The sequence below is a fragment of the Meles meles genome, chromosome 10 (assembly GCF_922984935.1).
Source record: "Meles meles chromosome 10, mMelMel3.1 paternal haplotype, whole genome shotgun sequence".
NCBI classification, from domain to species: Eukaryota; Metazoa; Chordata; class Mammalia; order Carnivora; family Mustelidae; genus Meles; species Meles meles.
The window spans coordinates 5,662,007-5,679,861 of NC_060075.1; the positions used below are offsets into that span (position 1 = coordinate 5,662,007).

General features: G+C 49.0%; 1 protein-coding gene across 1 annotated transcript in view; it reads left to right on the forward strand.

Moving 5' to 3' along the window:
* Positions 1 to 5,526: 5,526 nt before the first annotated feature.
* RHEB (Ras homolog, mTORC1 binding) overlaps positions 5,527 to 17,855 on the forward strand; it is a 42,079-nt gene continuing 29,750 nt past the window's right edge. The window contains exon 1 of the mRNA XM_046020403.1: positions 5,527 to 5,919. Coding sequence (XP_045876359.1) covers positions 5,868 to 5,919 — 52 coding nt within the window. The 5' untranslated portion in view covers positions 5,527 to 5,867. The remainder of the gene's footprint in view (positions 5,920 to 17,855) is intronic.

Consider the following 17,855-nt stretch of genomic DNA (forward strand, 5'->3'; position numbering starts at 1 on the left):
ATGAATCATTCATAGACATTGAATAGTCTGGGTATCCAGTGACATTAAAAAGGCCTTAACTGGTTTTGATTTAGGTGTAAAAATGGCATGTTTTATTTTCTAAAGAGTCATCTTTCAAGGAAAATACTGGCCTATTTGTGAATAAAATGGTATGGTGTCTAGGATTTGCTTCAAAATGATCCACAGGTGGCTGGGAGAAGCAGGCGTTGTACAGATGGAACAGGATGGTCCGTGATTCAGTGAATACTGACTAGGTAATAGGCTGGGGCTCATTATACCAATCTCTCTAGTTTCACATACATGCTTGAAATTTTACCAAAAAAAAAAAAGGGGGGGAGCAGAAACACTTTATAATGTCTGCCATGGTGTTTTGGATGCATGGTTTTCAGACATCTTGCTGTTCGTTAAGGAATACTCACCATATATCATTAGCTAACATCAAGGAGTAATCATACTTAGTCATCCTTAATGACGTCGATGGGAATCTGTATTTTAAATGCTCCTCTTGTCAATTTTGACTTCGGTTATGAGGCTTACCTGTAGTGGAGCGGGCAGCGAGCTCCCACCAGGACCAGGTGTCAACTCTGCCCTTCTGCTGAGTGTTTACTTATTCTCATCACTAATTCATGGTTTCTTTGAAGGAAATCTCTTCAGATCCATGACCAATTTTGAGATTTAGTTTAGCAGAATTTAGGAAATACATTCCATAATTCCTCAAACCAGACCCCTGAAGAGCACCACATGACCACATTCCGCACACTCACCCGCCAGCGCAACACCGCCAACCCCTCCCTGCCGTGGGCGTCCCGCCAGGTTACCTGTCGTACCCGTCACGACAAGCCGCCATCTGTCATACAGGCCACGAGGGAGCCCTGGTCCATCCATGTATTACATAGCAGCAAATCTCAATTATTTTTACTTTTAAAATGTTAAAAAAAAAGGGGGGGCACCTGAGTGGCTCAGCTGGTTAAGCAACAGCCTTCGGCTTGGGTCATGATCCCAGAGTCCTGGAACTGAGTCCCACATCGGGCTCCCTGCTTGGCGGGGAGTCTGCTTCTCCCTCTGACCTTCCCACTCTCATGCTCTCTCACTCTCTCTCAAATAAATAAATAAAATCTTAAATAAAATAAAATAAAATGTTAAAATAGAAATCTTTTTTTTTTCCTGCACACCAACGAAAGAAACTCCCTGGATCCCAACATGCTAGGAAACCCCCCCCCACACTGTGATGTCTTCCCATAGGAGGCAGAAGCAACAGTAAACAGGTTCCTCAAACAGTAATTACAACTTTGCGTAGCTTGTGCACACCGTGAGTAAATTCCACATCTAAAACGCAGTTGAAGAGCTTATGTAATCCAAGCCTTACTGGCACAAGCCGTCACCTGTTTCATTGTCCGGAATTAGTCTCCTGGCTTGCCTCCAGCATCCCCCAGGTGCTGTCACACAGGCTCTTAGGAACAGGTGTTCTGCTCCAGCCATCTTGCCTGGCCACCACCAGGGACCCTTGGGAAACCCGCTCTGCTGGGCACAGCAGCCCACGGCTGGCAAAAGCTCCCACTGGGTGCACTCTGGTGGCTTCGGAGCCTAGGGAGAAGGCCAAGTTCATTCACAGCCCAGCAGAAACTAGATTCAAACTTGTAATGAAACTTTACTGGTGATCTGAGGATAGTCGACGGATTTGTTTTCTTTTTTGGATTTTTTCTTTTAATTTGTTTTCCAAGGCTGCCATGACCAAATGCCACAGGCTGGGCTTAAAATAGCATAAATGTGCTCTCTTCTGGCTTCTGAGAGCCCCGGGTGCTCCTTGGCTTGTAGTAGCGTCACATCAGTCTCTGCCTCTGTCCTCACATGGCCATGGGCCCGCGTCTGCGTGAGGGTCTCTTCTTCCCCTCTCGGGACACCAGTCCTATGGGAATGCGGCCCACACTGCTCCAGTCGGACCTCAGCTTAAACTAATTACCCCTCCAACAGCCCTGTTTCCAAATAAGATCCCATTCTGAGAGGGTGGGACTGTGGCACACCTTTTTGAAGGACACGTTCCACCTCTAACAGCTGCGGACCATTTACAACTACTGCATAGACCTAAACCTGACCCCAGATCTCCTTGCTGAGCCAACTTCCTCCCGGACTCCTGGCCTGGCCTACCTCCGTGGAACTGAGAGGTCTACTCCACTTCCCGCCTCTGGGGGCACACCATGCAACTCCATACCTCAGGGTTTGAGCCAGACTGATCCCAGGCATCAGAGAGAAAAGGATCTTTTTCATCCCAGTGCAGGTCAGGGACTTCCTTTCCCTAGAACTACCTCCCACTAGGATGCTGAGGACAGGCCTATCAAGATCCTGGTGAGAAAAACCACTCTCTCATCCACAAGACCACACAATGCAATGACCTTGGCGTGTTTCCCCAAATCTGCGCTGTTTGATTTGAATAATACCCTATATGAGACATAATAGATCAGCCTGACAATGGCTTATGCCGTGATTAAGAGTAGCTCTTTTCCAGTCTTCCTTCATCAAATATATAAAAGCAAAACACCACCACCAACAAAACGCGGTCATGTCCACTTGCACTTAGGGTCACCCTTTCATATGTAAAAAAGTAAAATCATTTCACAAATGTCCTTTTTGCAAAAGCAAGCCCAGCCCCTTTACTCTTTGTCTAAACTAATGGTAGATAAAAATAAGTTTTATATATTACCACAGGGAATTTTTTTTTTAATGTTGAAGCTAGAAATAAGATGTCATTGAACTTGGAAATGCTCACTGAACATTGTAATTTTCCCACAATAAAGACAAGTTCACGCTTCAAATAATGGCAATTGCCATACCCAGCAATGCTGGCGGTTTAGGCCAGTGGAGGCTTTCTTGGCAAATCTACAGGCTTGGCCTGAGTTCCTCGCTCAAGGGATAGTGGTAATTAGCGGAACCAATCATGCCCGCGCTCTGGAATTTAAATGGAAGAGACAGAACTCTTAGATCCCGGGGAAATGGAATATAGTGGAAGGACACACAGAGGGAAGGCGGCATGCAGAGACCACAAGACAGAGCGGGTCCGAACCCACAGTGGACATATTGACTGGTGGCAGAAGTTCCAGTTGCTTAAACAGGTAACAAGTGATCTCAATCAGCAGAACCAGAATTCAGAAGCAAGCACGTTTCTCCCCACCATGCTCCTATAAGTTCTGGCTGCAGTCAGTCACATCTATGTGAATTCACACCGTCAGTCCCAAGTAATTTTAGGGAACCGGAGTCATTTCTTAAACCAAACCAACTCTCCCCATTCTGGAATAACGGACTCTTCAGAATTCCTGGATCTGACCTCCACGACTTGAAGACAGTTGGAACGCTTCTTTAAGGACTCTGTCCTTTACGCCAGAGCTTCTCAGTCTGGACTCCTGATAATCCCAGGCTAGGGCAACACTTTCAAACTCTAAGGCAACTCACAGTAAGAAATACGTTTTACAATGGAACTCAGTAGCCAAAACACCTATCACACACTTAAAAACGCATACACACAACAGAAGTATCATGAAACACCGCAAAACAATACTTACCAATCTGAGCAATCTATTTTCTATTCCGTTCTTCTACTTAAGGAAATAAAAGGTAACGCAATCTATTTTCTATTCCGTTCTTCTATTTAAGGAAATAAAAGGTAACGCCCACAAGTCTGATTTCACAACCAACCCAGTCTAGTAGCATCAGTTCAAAATACTGGGGTAAGAGGCATCCCAGTTCACAGGATAAAAACGATACATTTTCCTGGAGACTCCCATTTTAAGACCTGATGTTTTTAAATATTTCAACTAAACACAGAGTAGAATGCAAAAACGATGAAGAAAAAACAGAATTTCACCGATATTTCTCAGTTCCAGCTGGCTGTCTGGGACTTCAATGGGTACAGCCCCTAGGATGTGAACACAGTCTCCCTCTCTTAGGAGCACTTCAGCAAGACGGTGGAAGGATTCTGCCCTAACGCCAGTTTCTTTTTTTTTTTTTTTTTAAAGATTTTATTTATTTATTTGACAGAGAGAGAGATTACAAGTAGGCAGAGAGGCAGACAGAGAGAGAGGAGGAAGCAGGCTCCCTGCGGAGCAGAGAGCCCGATGCGGGGCTCGATCCCAGGACCCTGAGATCATGACCTGAGCCGAAGGCAGCGGCTTAATCCACTGAGCCACCCAGGCGCCCCTCCTAACGCCAGTTTCTAACTCAACAAGGCATATTTATGGGGCAGTGACTTATGAGACTTATGACTATGGGGCAGAAGACTTAGAGAAGACTCTAAGTCTTCATACCCAGGAAACCAATCCTGCCACTCCTCTGTGCTTCCTGGGAAAGGCAAAAGGCTATGACCAGCTGGTGACTGTCCCAACACCATCAAACAGCCCGAGGACAGTAGGGAACAGTCCTAGCGAGAGTATCTGCTTCTTTAGCAACCACCACGGGCAAGTAGGTCAAGTGTAATGGAAGTGTCCCCTGGCTGGAAAGGTCCCAAGCGCATCCTCCATTTCCCAGGCCTGGCTTCCACCTTCATTTTCCCTGACTGAGGACTCGAGCGCTGGCATCCCTTCCTCGCCTCCAACATTGGTGCCCTTCGCCAGCACCAGCGGAAAAAGGGGTTGCCCGCGTGCAAACGTTTTGTGGGAAATACGGCGGCGTCCCGTTCCCGAGAGGTCAGCCCACACAGGCGGGCAAGCCCAGCTGACTTGAATGTCCCCTGCGAGGACGGTTCTGGAGCCTTCTCAGCCAGCAACGGCTGGTGTTTGAGTTGGACTACTGAACGAGCCACGCAGGTGTCGACGACCCGCGCTAGGTATTTCCTGGGAGCTGTGCCGGGTTCGCCTGCGGCAGGGCCGAGACCGGAACTGGGGAGGCGCACACATTTGTAGAGAAAAGTGTAACGTTTGGAATTCACGCACATTCCATTCTTCCCGGGGTCTTTCATCCAAGGACGACGCCTAGCAACCACCTACAACCTCAGTTCTAGACTCACTAACCCTAAAAGAGTGAAGGGGTTAAAAATTAAAAAAAAAAAAAACAAAAAACACAATCAAGGAGGAAGCACCCACCCCATAAGCTAGCCGGCAATAGCTACTTGCCTCGCGCCTTTTAAGGGCTCTGTGGGCGCCAGTCCACCAAGCGCTCAACGTTCCGCCAATCACCGCACTCCCCACGGCTTGTCCCGCCCCTCGTCCTGTTCTATCCAATCAAAGGGGAGTTAGCTTCTCTCCGCCCCTCCCCCCCTCCCCCAACCCCTGGAGGTTAGAACCCTTCAAATTTCACTCGCGCTCAACCGCCGGGTCTCAGCCGGAATTTATTTTTAGCTCGGGGCGAGCAGCCCCGCCCTCGGCTCCGCCTCCTAGCCGCCCCCAATCGGAGATGGAGTTTCCGTCGCGTCATCGTGCGGGCGGGCGGGGGCTATCCAATCAGCGCCCGGGAAGAACTGGCGTAACTAAACAGCGGCGGAAGAGGGTGGGAGGGTCATGACGCAGCGAGTTTCAGTCGTGACTTTTCCGGGGGTTCTTGGCGTCCCCTCTATTTCCCCTTAAAGTAAAACGTCGCCCGACGCACCCCCGTGCGTTTCCAGGGCGGGGGTGGCCGCCGCGGCGGGGAGGGCGGTGCTGACGCGAACCGCGGCGGGGCCGGCGGCGGCGGTCACGTGGGCGTGTTTGGGGGCGGGGCCGCGCGGCGGTTCCGGGCGGTTGGGCGCGCGAGCGAGGAGCCCAGGCAGCCGCGCCTGCCCGCGCCCGCCCGCCCCGCCCCTGGATGCCGCTCTGCCCCGGCGCGGCCGCCGCCGATCGCAGCACAGGAGCCGCCGCCGCCGCCGCGGTTGATGTGGTTGGCCCGGGGCTGAGGAGGCCGCCAAGATGCCGCAGTCCAAGTCCCGGAAGATCGCGATCCTGGGCTACCGGTCTGTGGGTGAGTGGCGGGCGCCGCGCGGCCTCCGCGCCCCAGCCGGGCCTCGCCTGGGCGCCGGGACGCGGCGGCCCGGCCAAGTTTGGGGTCGGCGCGGCCATGTGGCGGCCGCGCGTTTCGTAACCAGCCGCCCGCGGCCGCCACCTCCATTTTGAGCCGAGGCGGCGAGGCCGGGCCGCGGGGCGGCGGCGGCGGCGGGGGGCGGCCGGGGCTCGGGAGGACGTGCCTGGGGAGGCCGCGGGCGGACGGGGAGGTGCGGGGAGGCGGGGGCCGCCGAGCCGGCGGAACCGCGGCGGGGAGCCACCGCACCTGTCTCCTCTCCGCCTTTTTGCGGCTGGCTGGCGCGATCTCGCCGGCGGCCTTTCCGCCCCAAATTAGATAAAGTCCGGGGGATTTTAACAAAGGAAACAGCACCTTGGGCTTTTTCTGTCCGCGGCGAAGTTCGGCGTTTTAAAGAAAGCCGGGGACCTAAAGGACGTTTGGGTACCGAGGGCAAGTTTCCTGCCGGAGAAACCGAAAGAGCCCTCTGCGAAAGCCCCCGAGGTGTGCCCAGCGACCCAAGTAGGCAGGCGGAGAAAACGAGATTTCCGACTCTCGGTGTCCTATTTTTCTTCGGGAAAAATTAAGGTCAGGCACTTGGAACCGGGCTGTCGAAGTAATTCAGAAGTTTGCTGGGGTTTCCCACCCACCCCGAAGGTTGACCTAGGTCTGAAACTGCTGGTGGCAGTCGCCTGTTTGCCGAGCGGGGCGGGGGAGGGGGGGCTGTGGCGGGGTCGGGGGTGGACGGGGTGCCGAAGGCGAGCGAGAAAACAGAACCGTTGAACTTAACCATGCTTCAGGGCGAGGCTTTATTGTCTTTGACAACCGGAAGCCCGGAGAAATTACGTTTATCTCTTCGTGTTGTGTTTAAGAAGTAACTGTCTAAGGAGAATGTGCACTTGATCTTGGGCGGGGGGCGGAGGGGAAAGCGAAGGTTCGGAGTCTACGGCGGTGGCAGGAGGAGGCGACAATAACTGCCATAGGCAAGCTGGTAACTGGCTGCTACCCATCGGATGAGCTCCCCGACGCCGCTTTCTGGTCTGCTCCTCACCCCCATTTTCCGCGGCCGGTGCCAGGGTCTGCGCTCTTTGACCAAGATCAGCCACAGCGTGCTTACTCATCCTTTTATCGTCTCCCTCGTCAAAGTGCGGGGGGCGGGGGGTGGAGGGATCATTAGAATGGGGGGCAGTCAGAGGCTGAGAGATGCTTGTGTAGATAGGGGGTGCCAGGAGTCAGAGGGACAACTCTTGTATGATGCAGCGCCAAAGGATGGGTCTGTATGTGGGGGAAGAATGGGTGAGGGCCTTAGCAGCCGCAGCTCCGAAGGAACCATGCATCACATCGAGGCTTTTAAAAATCGCTAGCAGTCCACTCCCCAAATGCCCATGTGGAATGGAACCTTTATTAGCATCCTGAGTCACCCAGCCCTTGCTTCTCGGTTCTTATTTCCTCTGCTTTTCGGAGGGTGGGATGGGGACATATCCTGTCTCTTGAATAAGTTCTAATCAGATACATAGATCCACAGTGCCCATCCGTTGAGGACAGCAGTCTCTGAAAAATTTACAGGTGATCTCTACCTGTACTGCCTATTTGCAGCCTGAGAGAGTGTCCTAAAGATACTGGCTTACTCCTTGACATTCTCCAGATGGTGACTCTGGTCTTCAGTAATACGCAAGTGTAGTGTTTATTGCGGTTTTGCTAAAGCGGTTCCTCGTGTCCAGTTGAAATCCATTCTGTTTGGTCTCCCCATCTAATCCTCAACTCCCTGAAGACCTGGATGTGACAGGTCACCCCTTGGCCTTCTGGTCACAAACATGTATTTTAACGTGCTTTTGAAATACTGTGCTTAACTGGCCTCCAGTGAGATACAAACTAAAGTTCTGGTCCCTGTTCTCTGTGCCTTCCATATGTCATATTATATCCTACTTCAGGTGTAGTGATGATTAAAGTAAAAGGTATTTTGGAAAGGTTAAATTACTCCCAACCTTTGCCTTTAATTTTAAAGTTGTTTACCTTTGTCAGGAACCAAGACACTTTGTGGTTTGTGGGTCTTTTGTTTTGCCGGCATCAAAAAAGGAAGTATTTCCCTGACGCTATGTGCTAGCCGCTCCTGGGAGAATTATTCAGTATTCAGACTTATAAGAGTTTATGGATATGTTTGCTTGCATGTGATGCTGTACTAGAGAAGTTTAAGTATACGTGTTTCTAGGTGCTGTTACTCTGTGACGCGGAGCTGTTGGGTCATACTGACTGTTGGTGAAGAGTGGTAGGAAAGGGGGAGCCTGGCTGATTCTAGAGTGTGTGACTCTTGATCTCAGGGTTGTGAGTTCCAGGCCCCTGTTGGGTGGAGAGATCACTTAAAAGTAAAATCTTTCTGAAAAAGGCTCAGCTAGAAACCACACCTTTCTTAGAATGTTCTCTTGATTAAGTATCTTATGCCAGTTTGACTAGTAGGGTACTTGTCATTGTGACTTTGTCATTTCACAAACTTTATTTTTAAAAGTTTGCCTTCAGCTATTAAATGCTATGATTGTTTTACTTCGCTTTCAAATTTTGCATTTTTTAAAAAAATATTGATAAAGTTACCACTGAGGAATGTATGATTCTCAGGTAATTTAATACAGTCCTTTTTCCTGAAGTACATTTCCTGTTATTTACAATGTTAAGCTTCTAAGGACACGTCACCTATAACGCAGGCTGGCTTTCTGAGAGTGCTTTGTATTGTTTTGGTGGTGGCAAGTGTTCCGCGCTCCCTTACGTCCATTGTTTCTAGTACAAACAAGTAGTCCTATGGTAGGAGGTAACTAAACTTGAGTTTGAAATGTGGTATCCGGTAACAATCCTTAAGTAAAATCTGGTACCTCCTTTGCTAGAATCTTCTGCAGAGAGCTTTGATAATCTAGTTTCCCATCAGACTCTAATCAGAAAATTTTTTTGTCCTGTAAAAGTCTCCGAGGTTAACAAAAGGGACGGGATTACAGGAAGGTGAAAGATCATAAAAGAGAAAATGAAACAGTGCTGTGGTTTGGTAAAAGACAATTCAGAAGTAACTCATGTTATGACCTTGTCAAAATGTTTTCGGTGGTAAAGAAGGTGCACCTTTCTGTTGGATACTTACAGGGAGAAATATCATTACATTTGTTCCCAATAAAATACAATCCAGTTGTATTCCGATTTACTGTCTTTTTAAATTACCCTATCCTTTCCTGACACAGTTCGTTGAGAGTGCTGAAGGCAGAACGTTCTTTGCCATATCCGAAATCCTGTAGCACACGAAGTTGTGTGTTCAGGCCCTCTTTAACACTTTGGCTGTGCACCTGTGGGCAGGGTGGTCCCATAGTGGCCCCCGTCTACTGAAGCTTGAAATGAACTCTTTTCTTTCTTGGTGGCGTTCATTTGTTCTGTACGAGAGGGTAGTCAGAGCTTGCATTTGTGATTATGATATTTCAGTGCGGAATGTTATTTTGATGTCTATGTGGGTTATATCTATCCATAATGACCTTCATCACCCTGAAAAGAAACTCTGTACCTGTTGACTGCCCCACTCACCCCTAACCCTGGCATCCCTTAGCCTGTGTTCTCTATGAATTTTCCTATTCTGAATATTTCATATAAATGGCATCATACGTAAATGATCTTTTGTGACGAGCCTTTTTCGTTTAACATGAGTATTTTCAAGGTTCATCCATTGTTCTGGCATATACCAGTAATTCTCTTTTGTTGCCGAGCAATTCTCTGTTATTTGAATATGTCGCATTTGTCAGGTGATGGACATGTGGTTGTTTCTGCATCTTGGCTATTATGAATAATGGTGTATGACCATTCCTGTGCGAATTTTTGTGTAGACATATGTTTCCATTTCTCTGGGGTATATTCCTCAGAGTGGAATTGCTGGGTCATTTTTTTTTTTTTAAGATTTTATTTATTTATTTATTTGACAGACAGAGATCACCAGTAGGCAGAGAGAGAAGGAGAAGCAGGCTCCCCGCTGAGCGGAGAGCCAGACACAGGGCTCGATCCCAGGACCCTGGGATCATGACCTGAGCTGAAGGCAGAGGCTTTAACCCACTGAGCCACCCCGGTGCCCCTTTTTTAACATTTTATTCATTTGAGAGAGAGAGAGCACAAGTTGGAGGGTTTGGTCAGTGGAAGGGGGAGAGGGAGAAGCAGGCTGCCCACTGAGTAGGGAGCCCAGCGTGGAGCCCTATCCCAGAACCCCAAGATCATGACCCAAGGTGAAGTCAGACACTTAACTGAGTGAGCCACCGGGTGCCCTTGTGTGTAACATTTTGAGGAGCTGCTGAAACTGTTCTCCGCAGCAGCCGCACCGTTTTACATTCCGGCCAACTGAACGTTGGTTTCAATTTCTTTACATCCTCATCAGCACTTGCAGTTTTCTTTTTTTTATTTGAGCCCTGCTTATGGGTGTGAAGTGGTAGCACATGCGATTTGCATATGATTTCTCCCGTTCTGGGGGGCTGTCTTTTCTCTTGCCTGTTGATGTGCTTTGAAGCCAAAGTTTTCAATTTTGACAAAATCTGGTTATTTTTTCTTCGGTGACTTGTGCTTTTGGTGTCGTGTCTAAAAAACCATTGCCTGATCAAGGCCATGGAGATTTACCACTATGTTTTCTTCTAAGTGTTTTTATCATTTTAACTTGGACATATTTGATCTGTGATCCCCTCAGAGTTAATTTTTGTATAAGGTAGGAGATGGAGGTACGACTTTATTCTTTTACATGAGGATGTCATGTTGTGCCGGCACCTTTTATTAAAGTCTGTTACTGAATTATCTTGACATCCGTGTCAAAAACCAAGGGACCATAAATGTTAGTGTTTATTTTTGGATTCTGTTCTTTTGACCTGTATGTCCTTATGCCAGTATCACACTGTCTTGGTGGCTGTGGTTTGGTAGGAAACTTAAAGATAAGGACATGCCAGTCTTTATACTTTAGTCTTTTTCAAGATTGTTTTGGCTCCCTTTGAATCCCTTGCATTTCCGTAAGAATCTTAGGTCTAGATTGTCAACTTCTGCCAAACACACACACACACACACACACACACAGACATACTCACTAGGATTTTGACAGGGTGTTTTATAGTTTTGTAATTCTTTAAATGTCTGATTTTGAAACCAGCTGAATTCTCATATCTCCTTCTAAATTCATTCCACTGCAACATGTTATTGTAATGTGTTATGTGAGAGAACTCCAGCCTTGCATAGATACCTAATTGGGAAAGAGAGGAGTGGGTTTTTTTGTTTTTGTTTTTTTTTTTAGATTTTTACTTATTAGAGGGGCGCCTGGGTGGCTCAGTGGGTTAAGCCTCTGCCTTTGGCTCAGATCATGATCCCAGGGTCCTGGGATCAAGCCCCGCAGCAGGGAGCATGCTTCCCCCCTCTCTGTCTGCCTCTCTGCCTAATTGTGATCTCTCTATCTCTGTGTCAAATAGATAAAATCCTTTTTTTAAAAAGATTTTATTTATTAGAGCTCGAGAGCAAGGGGAGGGTCAAAGGGAAAGGGAGAAGCAGACTCCCCACTGAGTGAGGACCCTGAGTGGGGCTCAATCCCATGACCCCGAGATCACCACCCAAGGAAGTCAGGTGCTTACCTGACTGAGCTATGCAGGCATCCAGGAGTATTTTTTAACACCTTTTTCAGATAATTGTTTATATTCTTTGCTGCTCACCGGAACTCCGTAGGTGTAGGTAGTGTCCCCGCCATAGGTGGTCAGTTGCAGTAGCCGCCTGAAATTGTGTGGAAGAATTTTCTCTTGTTAGGTTGAATTCCATCGCTTATTTTGCACTTTGAATGGATCCTCTACCCATGACTTTGATTTTGTAAAGTCATGTCTTGGTTATTTCGAAAAGAATGGTTTACTATTTTGCAAATCCTTCCACATTTTGATACATTTCAACATACAAACTTTTTTTTTTAAGATTTTATTTATTTGAAAGAGAACGTGTGCGTGTGAGCCAAGGGAGGGGCAGTGGGAGAGAGAGACTCTCAAGCAGACACCCCACGAGCAGAGCCTGACCCGACTGGGGGCTCAGTCCCACCACCCCAAGATCGTGACCTGAGCCGAAACCAGGAGTCGGGTGCTTCACCAACTGAGCCCCCCAGATACCCCAACATACAAACTTTTTAATCACATTTTTTAATATCACCATCAATCTCCTTGGGGAGAAAATGTAAATATTGGGAAGCTTTAAGCTCACCGTGAGTGATGCAAATTCTCCAAAATTCAAATTTCCTTCTGAGGGTTTGAATGGGATCATGGGCAAGGCGCTGCCAGTCCTACTCGAAATGACAGTCTCCTTTCTTTCATTTCAAGAAGACGCCTGCCGAATGCAAACTAGTTGAAATAATGGCCGTTTGTTGGCCACTCTTGCAAGTAAAAATGATGGTCTGTGATAAAAGTGGCTGTTTTCAGATCACTTCACTAACCTGGCACACGTGCTTTGCTTCGAGACGACTATCACGCTCCGGGATGCGGCCGTGCCCGATGTGTGCATCCCGTTTGGTCACACGGTATTGAAAAGGCGTGCTTAAGGGTCAGGATGCAATTAATCGTTTTTCCTGCCTCCTCAAGGACACTGTTAAGTGAAGACAGTTGGGTGTTTTCACGGCAGGTGCACGGGCGCGGAGAGAACAGTGCTTTCCCACCACCGTGCGCAGTCACGGTCTGGATTCGTGCGGAGGGCCCTTGCACCGTCGGTGCAAACACGGACGTGGTGGCAAAGGCAAATAATATCTTGGTATGGCGGTGGAAGTGGTTTTGACCTCATGAGCCCCCCGGAAAGGGCTCAAGGGACCCCCAGAGCGTCCACGGGACGACCGCTCGCTGTGCTCGTGCAGAATTGAGTCAAGAGTGGCCACATCGCGGATGCTGCCCGAGGGGCGTGGTCACCCCGGGCTTAGACGACCCTTCCAGAAGAAGCCCTGTCACCTGGTAGGAGAGAGGGATGGCGAGGCAGGAAAGAACATGCATGCTTGGGAACTGAAGGAGGCCGGGGGGCTAGCGGAGAACGTGGCGGGACCAGGGACTGAAGTTGGCGGTGGTCGGGGGCCGCGGGTGAGGCGGGCCTCGCAGGAAGTTCAAGAGGCCGTTCCTTCGGAGCAGTAAGCAGTGGGTTACTAGAGTATGGGGAGGCTTGGGGTGCCTAAAGCCAGTGGACGTGGCCTCCGATTGTGGTGGAGTTTGGGGTGAGTGGCGTTTTTTGATCTGGTAATGACGAGGCTCCCAGAGATTAGTAAGAACGTGGCACGATGGCAGCGTATCAGGACCTATGTGCAAGTGACGCGCTTTTCCCGTACGAGCACGAGAATTGGGGTGCGGGGTGGGGACCTGAGTACCAACAAGATTATCACAAAATCAGAAACGGCCATCTCTGCCTGTGATTATGAAGTCAGTAATATCCAACACTTTTCTTACTTGAGGGTCTAAAATAAGGCCTTAACAACTTCAGTATTGCCCATGGGTGGATTGGACTTAGTTATTGGAGTCAGAACTGAACTTGGACATGGTTGTGCAGGTTAAACCATTTCCAGGTCTTGAGTGATCACCCCTGGGAGAACCTGTATTCTTAGTTCTAGAACTATTTATCATGAAGTAGTACCGAAGTAATAAGCCTGGAGTGATACAGTGCAAACTCGTGAGGGCCTTCATCATTAATTACTTGCTTGATTTGGAAATATAATTTAATATCAGACACAGAGGTCCTGGAATACTGTTTTAGTATTTCAATATTCTTTTTTTTTTTTTAAGATTTTATTTATTTATTGACAGAGAGAGATCACAAGTAGGCAGAGAGGGGGAAGCAGGCTCCGTGCTAAATAGGGAACCAGATGCGGGGCTTGATCCCAGGACCCTGAGATCATGACCGGAGCCGAAGGCAGAAGCTTAACCCACTGAGCCACCCGGGCGCCCCGTATTTCAGCATTCTTAAGTGTATGTTGGGCCTCTGATTAAAAAAAGAGTTCCATATAGGACATTGCAATTTGAAGACTAAATTGAGATTCATTTAGAACAGAAGCACGAGAAGCAGAAGTCTGGCGCTCTGAGGGCAAGGGAAGGCAGGGCAGTTTGAAGACCCTAATACAAGGAACTCCCGCATGTCCTCTGTTGGTCGGTGTCCCTCTTACCTCCCTGTCCCCCTCCCTCATTTCTCTTCTTGTGCTTACTCGCTTGCAGAAAGACTCCTCAGGGACTTTTGAAACGGAAATTGGTGTTTTAACAAGATACGTGATCCTGCTTCTCTGCAGGATCAGAAGTTGATTGTTAACTCTGCGGCGTCAGGGTACATCACGTGTGCACGTGGAAGTGAAATACCAGCTCTTAGAGTTAATGTAGTTTGATGAAACGAAAATGCTTTTCTAGGACTTGTATTAGATATAAATGCATCCAGCTGACATTTTGCTGGTTTTCAAATCTAAATCACATTCAGAATTTATTTTAAAAAGAATATAAAAAAGAATAAAAAGAATATAAAAAGAATATTTTTAAATTTATAAATTTTAAAAAAAATTTTTTTTTTTTTTTAAAGACTTTACTGGTCTAGGGTGCCTGGGTGGCTCAGTTTGGTCAAGCAACTGCCTTTGGCTCAGATCATGATCCTGGAGTGGCAGGATCGAGTCCCATATGGGGCTCGCAGCTCAGCGGGAAGTGTGCTTCTCCCTCTGACCTCTCCCCTCTCGTGCACTTGCGCATGCTTGCGCTTTCTCTCTCTCTAATAAATAAATAAAATCTTCTAAAAATAAATATTTTATTGATATATGGAGGGGCAGTTCAAGCAAGAGTTTAAGAACAGAAGGAGGGAGAAGCAGACTCCCCGCTGAGCGGGAGGCCAGATGTGGGAGTTGGTCCCAGGATTCTGGGATCATGACCTGAGCAGACGGCAGCTGCTTAACCATCTGAGCCACCCAGGTGCCCTGGTTCTTTTTATCCTTGTTCATGACTTGTATAGGTGCTTAAGTAAAAAACGTAAGTGGCAAAATTCAACCACGGTGGCTAACCTCGAGGGGAGGAAGGCTCAAGATGACCTTGGCACACTGGACTCACCAAGGTCAAATGTGACTCTTTGTGGCTGGAGGGCAAGTGGGAAAACACTGGAATCTCTGGTCCCCACGCTGGACAGGAGTTATACATGGTAGGGTGACTCTCTGACCAGGCTTGTGTGGCCTTGAGTATCCCGGCGGGGGCGGGCGGGGGACGCTGGACTCTGGAGACCTGAGTGCTCTGCGAGCGAAGTTTGGGCTGGAATGTTACTGAGAGGGCTACGTGAGGAAAGGACAACCTGAAATGTCAAGTCGTGAGGCGCGCGAGTGCTGTGGTCAGTTGAGCGGCCAACTCTTAGTTTCAGCTCAGGTCATGATCCCGTGGTCCTGGGTTCGAGCCCCACATCCGGCTCTGCGCTCATCATGGAGTCTGCTTCAGGATTCTCTCTCTCTCTCTCTTTCTCTCTCTCTCACCCTCCCCCATCCTCAGCCCCCATCCCAGCTCCTGTACACATGCTCTCTCAAATAAATAAATCTTTAAAAGAAAGAAAGAAAGAAATCTAAAGTCTTATGTTTGTGTTTCAGAAAAGGTCCCCTGAGTGCCCACAGGTTGAAGACCCGGGTCCATTTTCCAGCATGTTAGTTACCCAGCGCCCCTTCAGACCCGCAGGTAGCGTGGTCTCTTCAGTGCCAGCTTAGAGGAGTGCTTCTTGGAGGTCCCGAGCTTTCCCTGAAATCACAGGCATGTTTTCTGGGGAAGGAGTTGGCGTCTGTCAGCTATCCAAAGGACTCCGGTCCCCCGAAAGACTGAGTTGCTAGAATGACGGGTCGAAGGGAACACTGTGGATTCAGTGGCATGTTACTTAGGTAGGTGTTCATTAGTTGTTCACATCAGTCCCCACCGTGTGCCAGACACTGTGTACTTCGCCACGGAGGCAAAGACAGTCCTGCTCCCTGCTCTCAGGGAGCTTCATCTGGGGAGGGAGGCCTGGGAGACAGTACTCCTCCTAATGGTTTTTAAAGCGTTAGTGGTATGGGGCTTAAACGCAGTGAGGTACGTACTATTAGGATGGTGAAGATGACGCCTGTTTTGTGGATGAGGAAGTTGAGCGACAGAAAGGTTAAATGGATTTGCCCAAGGTCAAACGTGAAGTAGCTGAGCCAGGATCTGAATTTCAGCCCTAGTCCGGAGCCAGCACTCTCTTTGGGCCGCTATCCAGATGACTGGGATAAATGCTTCGAGAGAAATCCTCAAGGGGAGAACTCCTGTAACCATGCACAGGGGTGGAGAACGGTCCCTAAAGAACTGTCATGAGAGCTGGAGTTAGCCAGGCAGAGGTGCGGGGTGAGTGGAGTGGGGGACGAAAGACAGAGCCTTACAATCCAAGGGAGCGGTGTATGCCAAGGATGAGTGGGATTTTGGCTCAGTGTGGCTGGACCTGGGAACGATGAACGAGGCTGAGAGGAGTAGGATGTGATTGGGCAGGGAGGGGTTACCCGTGTGCCCGCTGCCTACCAAGAACAGCCTGGAGGGCCTTATTGTGCAAGTTTTAGACTTTTCCCTAGAAATGGAGGAAAGTCACTGACGGGTTTTAAGCAACAGATAAGATGATCATCTACGGGGGCGCCGGGGTGGCTCAGTGGGTTAAGCCTCTGCCTTCGGCTCAGGTCATGATCTCAGGGTCCTGGGATCGAGCCCCACATCGGTCTCTCTGCTCAGCAGGGAGCCTGCTTCCCCCTCTCTCTCTACTTGCCTCTCTATCTACTTGTGATCTCTCTATAAAGAAAATTAAAAAAGAAAAAAAAAAAGATGATCATCTACGCCAGGATGGACAAACTTCTGTACTGAAATTATAAATTATGTATTATGTACTGTACTGTTGCAGTAAAGGGATCTAGAGAAAAGAAAACGTCACTGGGAAGAGCACAAGGAAGAGGAAATACATGTATAGTACTGAGTGTCATTTATCGGAAAACCTGCATATGCGTGGACCTGCGCAGTTCGCACCCGTGTTGTCCTGGAGTCCGTCCGCTGCCGCCGCCTCTCGTAGCAAGCAGGCGCTGTAAACAGTACATCAGTGAGTGTGGCCGTGTGCCCTGCAACCGTATTTACAGACACTGACATTTGAGTTTCATCCAATTTTTACATCGTGAAATATTACTGATTTTTTTTTTCAACCCGTTGAAAACGTAAAAACCACTTGTAGCTCCGGGGCTGTAGTTGCTGATCCTCTTGGTGTGTGTCCTCCAGAAGACCCCTCCCTCTGGCTGCTCTGGGAGGGGGGTGGGGCAGTCAGGGAATGGAAGTGCCAGGACCAGACCAGCGGTGCACTGAAGTTCATGGGCCAAGGTGTCAGGCACAGGTGCAGTACGGGCAGGACGATGAGGCGGAGCTGAGAAGTGACAAGGGAGGAATCGCCAAGAGGAGATGGAACGGAGAACCTCCAGGTGGTTCACACGAGGCCCTGAGTGAGCAGCTGTGCCCTTGGCTGAAGGGAGAAGGGATACACCGGGATTTGGGGGTGGACCACGTTCATTTGTGTATCTACCTACTCACCTTGCTTTCTGGCTGTAGAGGCCCTAGCAGGGACCCACGCAGTTCCCATGGTCCTAGAGCTAGGTGGCTGTGCCTGCGTCTGGGCCTCCTGGGGGTGCGCTGCTCCTGGCTGGTCATGTCACCTGTGGCTGTGCCCAGACACACCTTCCTGCTGCAGCATTGTCTCCCTGCTGCCTTGGAAACAGGAGGTTGCAAGACCCGTCGGACCCTGCGTACCCGCACTGCTCGCTCCGCCAGGCAGGGGTGCTGAGGACTCGTGTCTATCTCCAAGGGCGTTCCTTGCTTTGGGGAGACGGGGAGTCGGGCTTCATCTCTAGGCTACTTCTTTCCTATTTCTGGGTTTGTTTG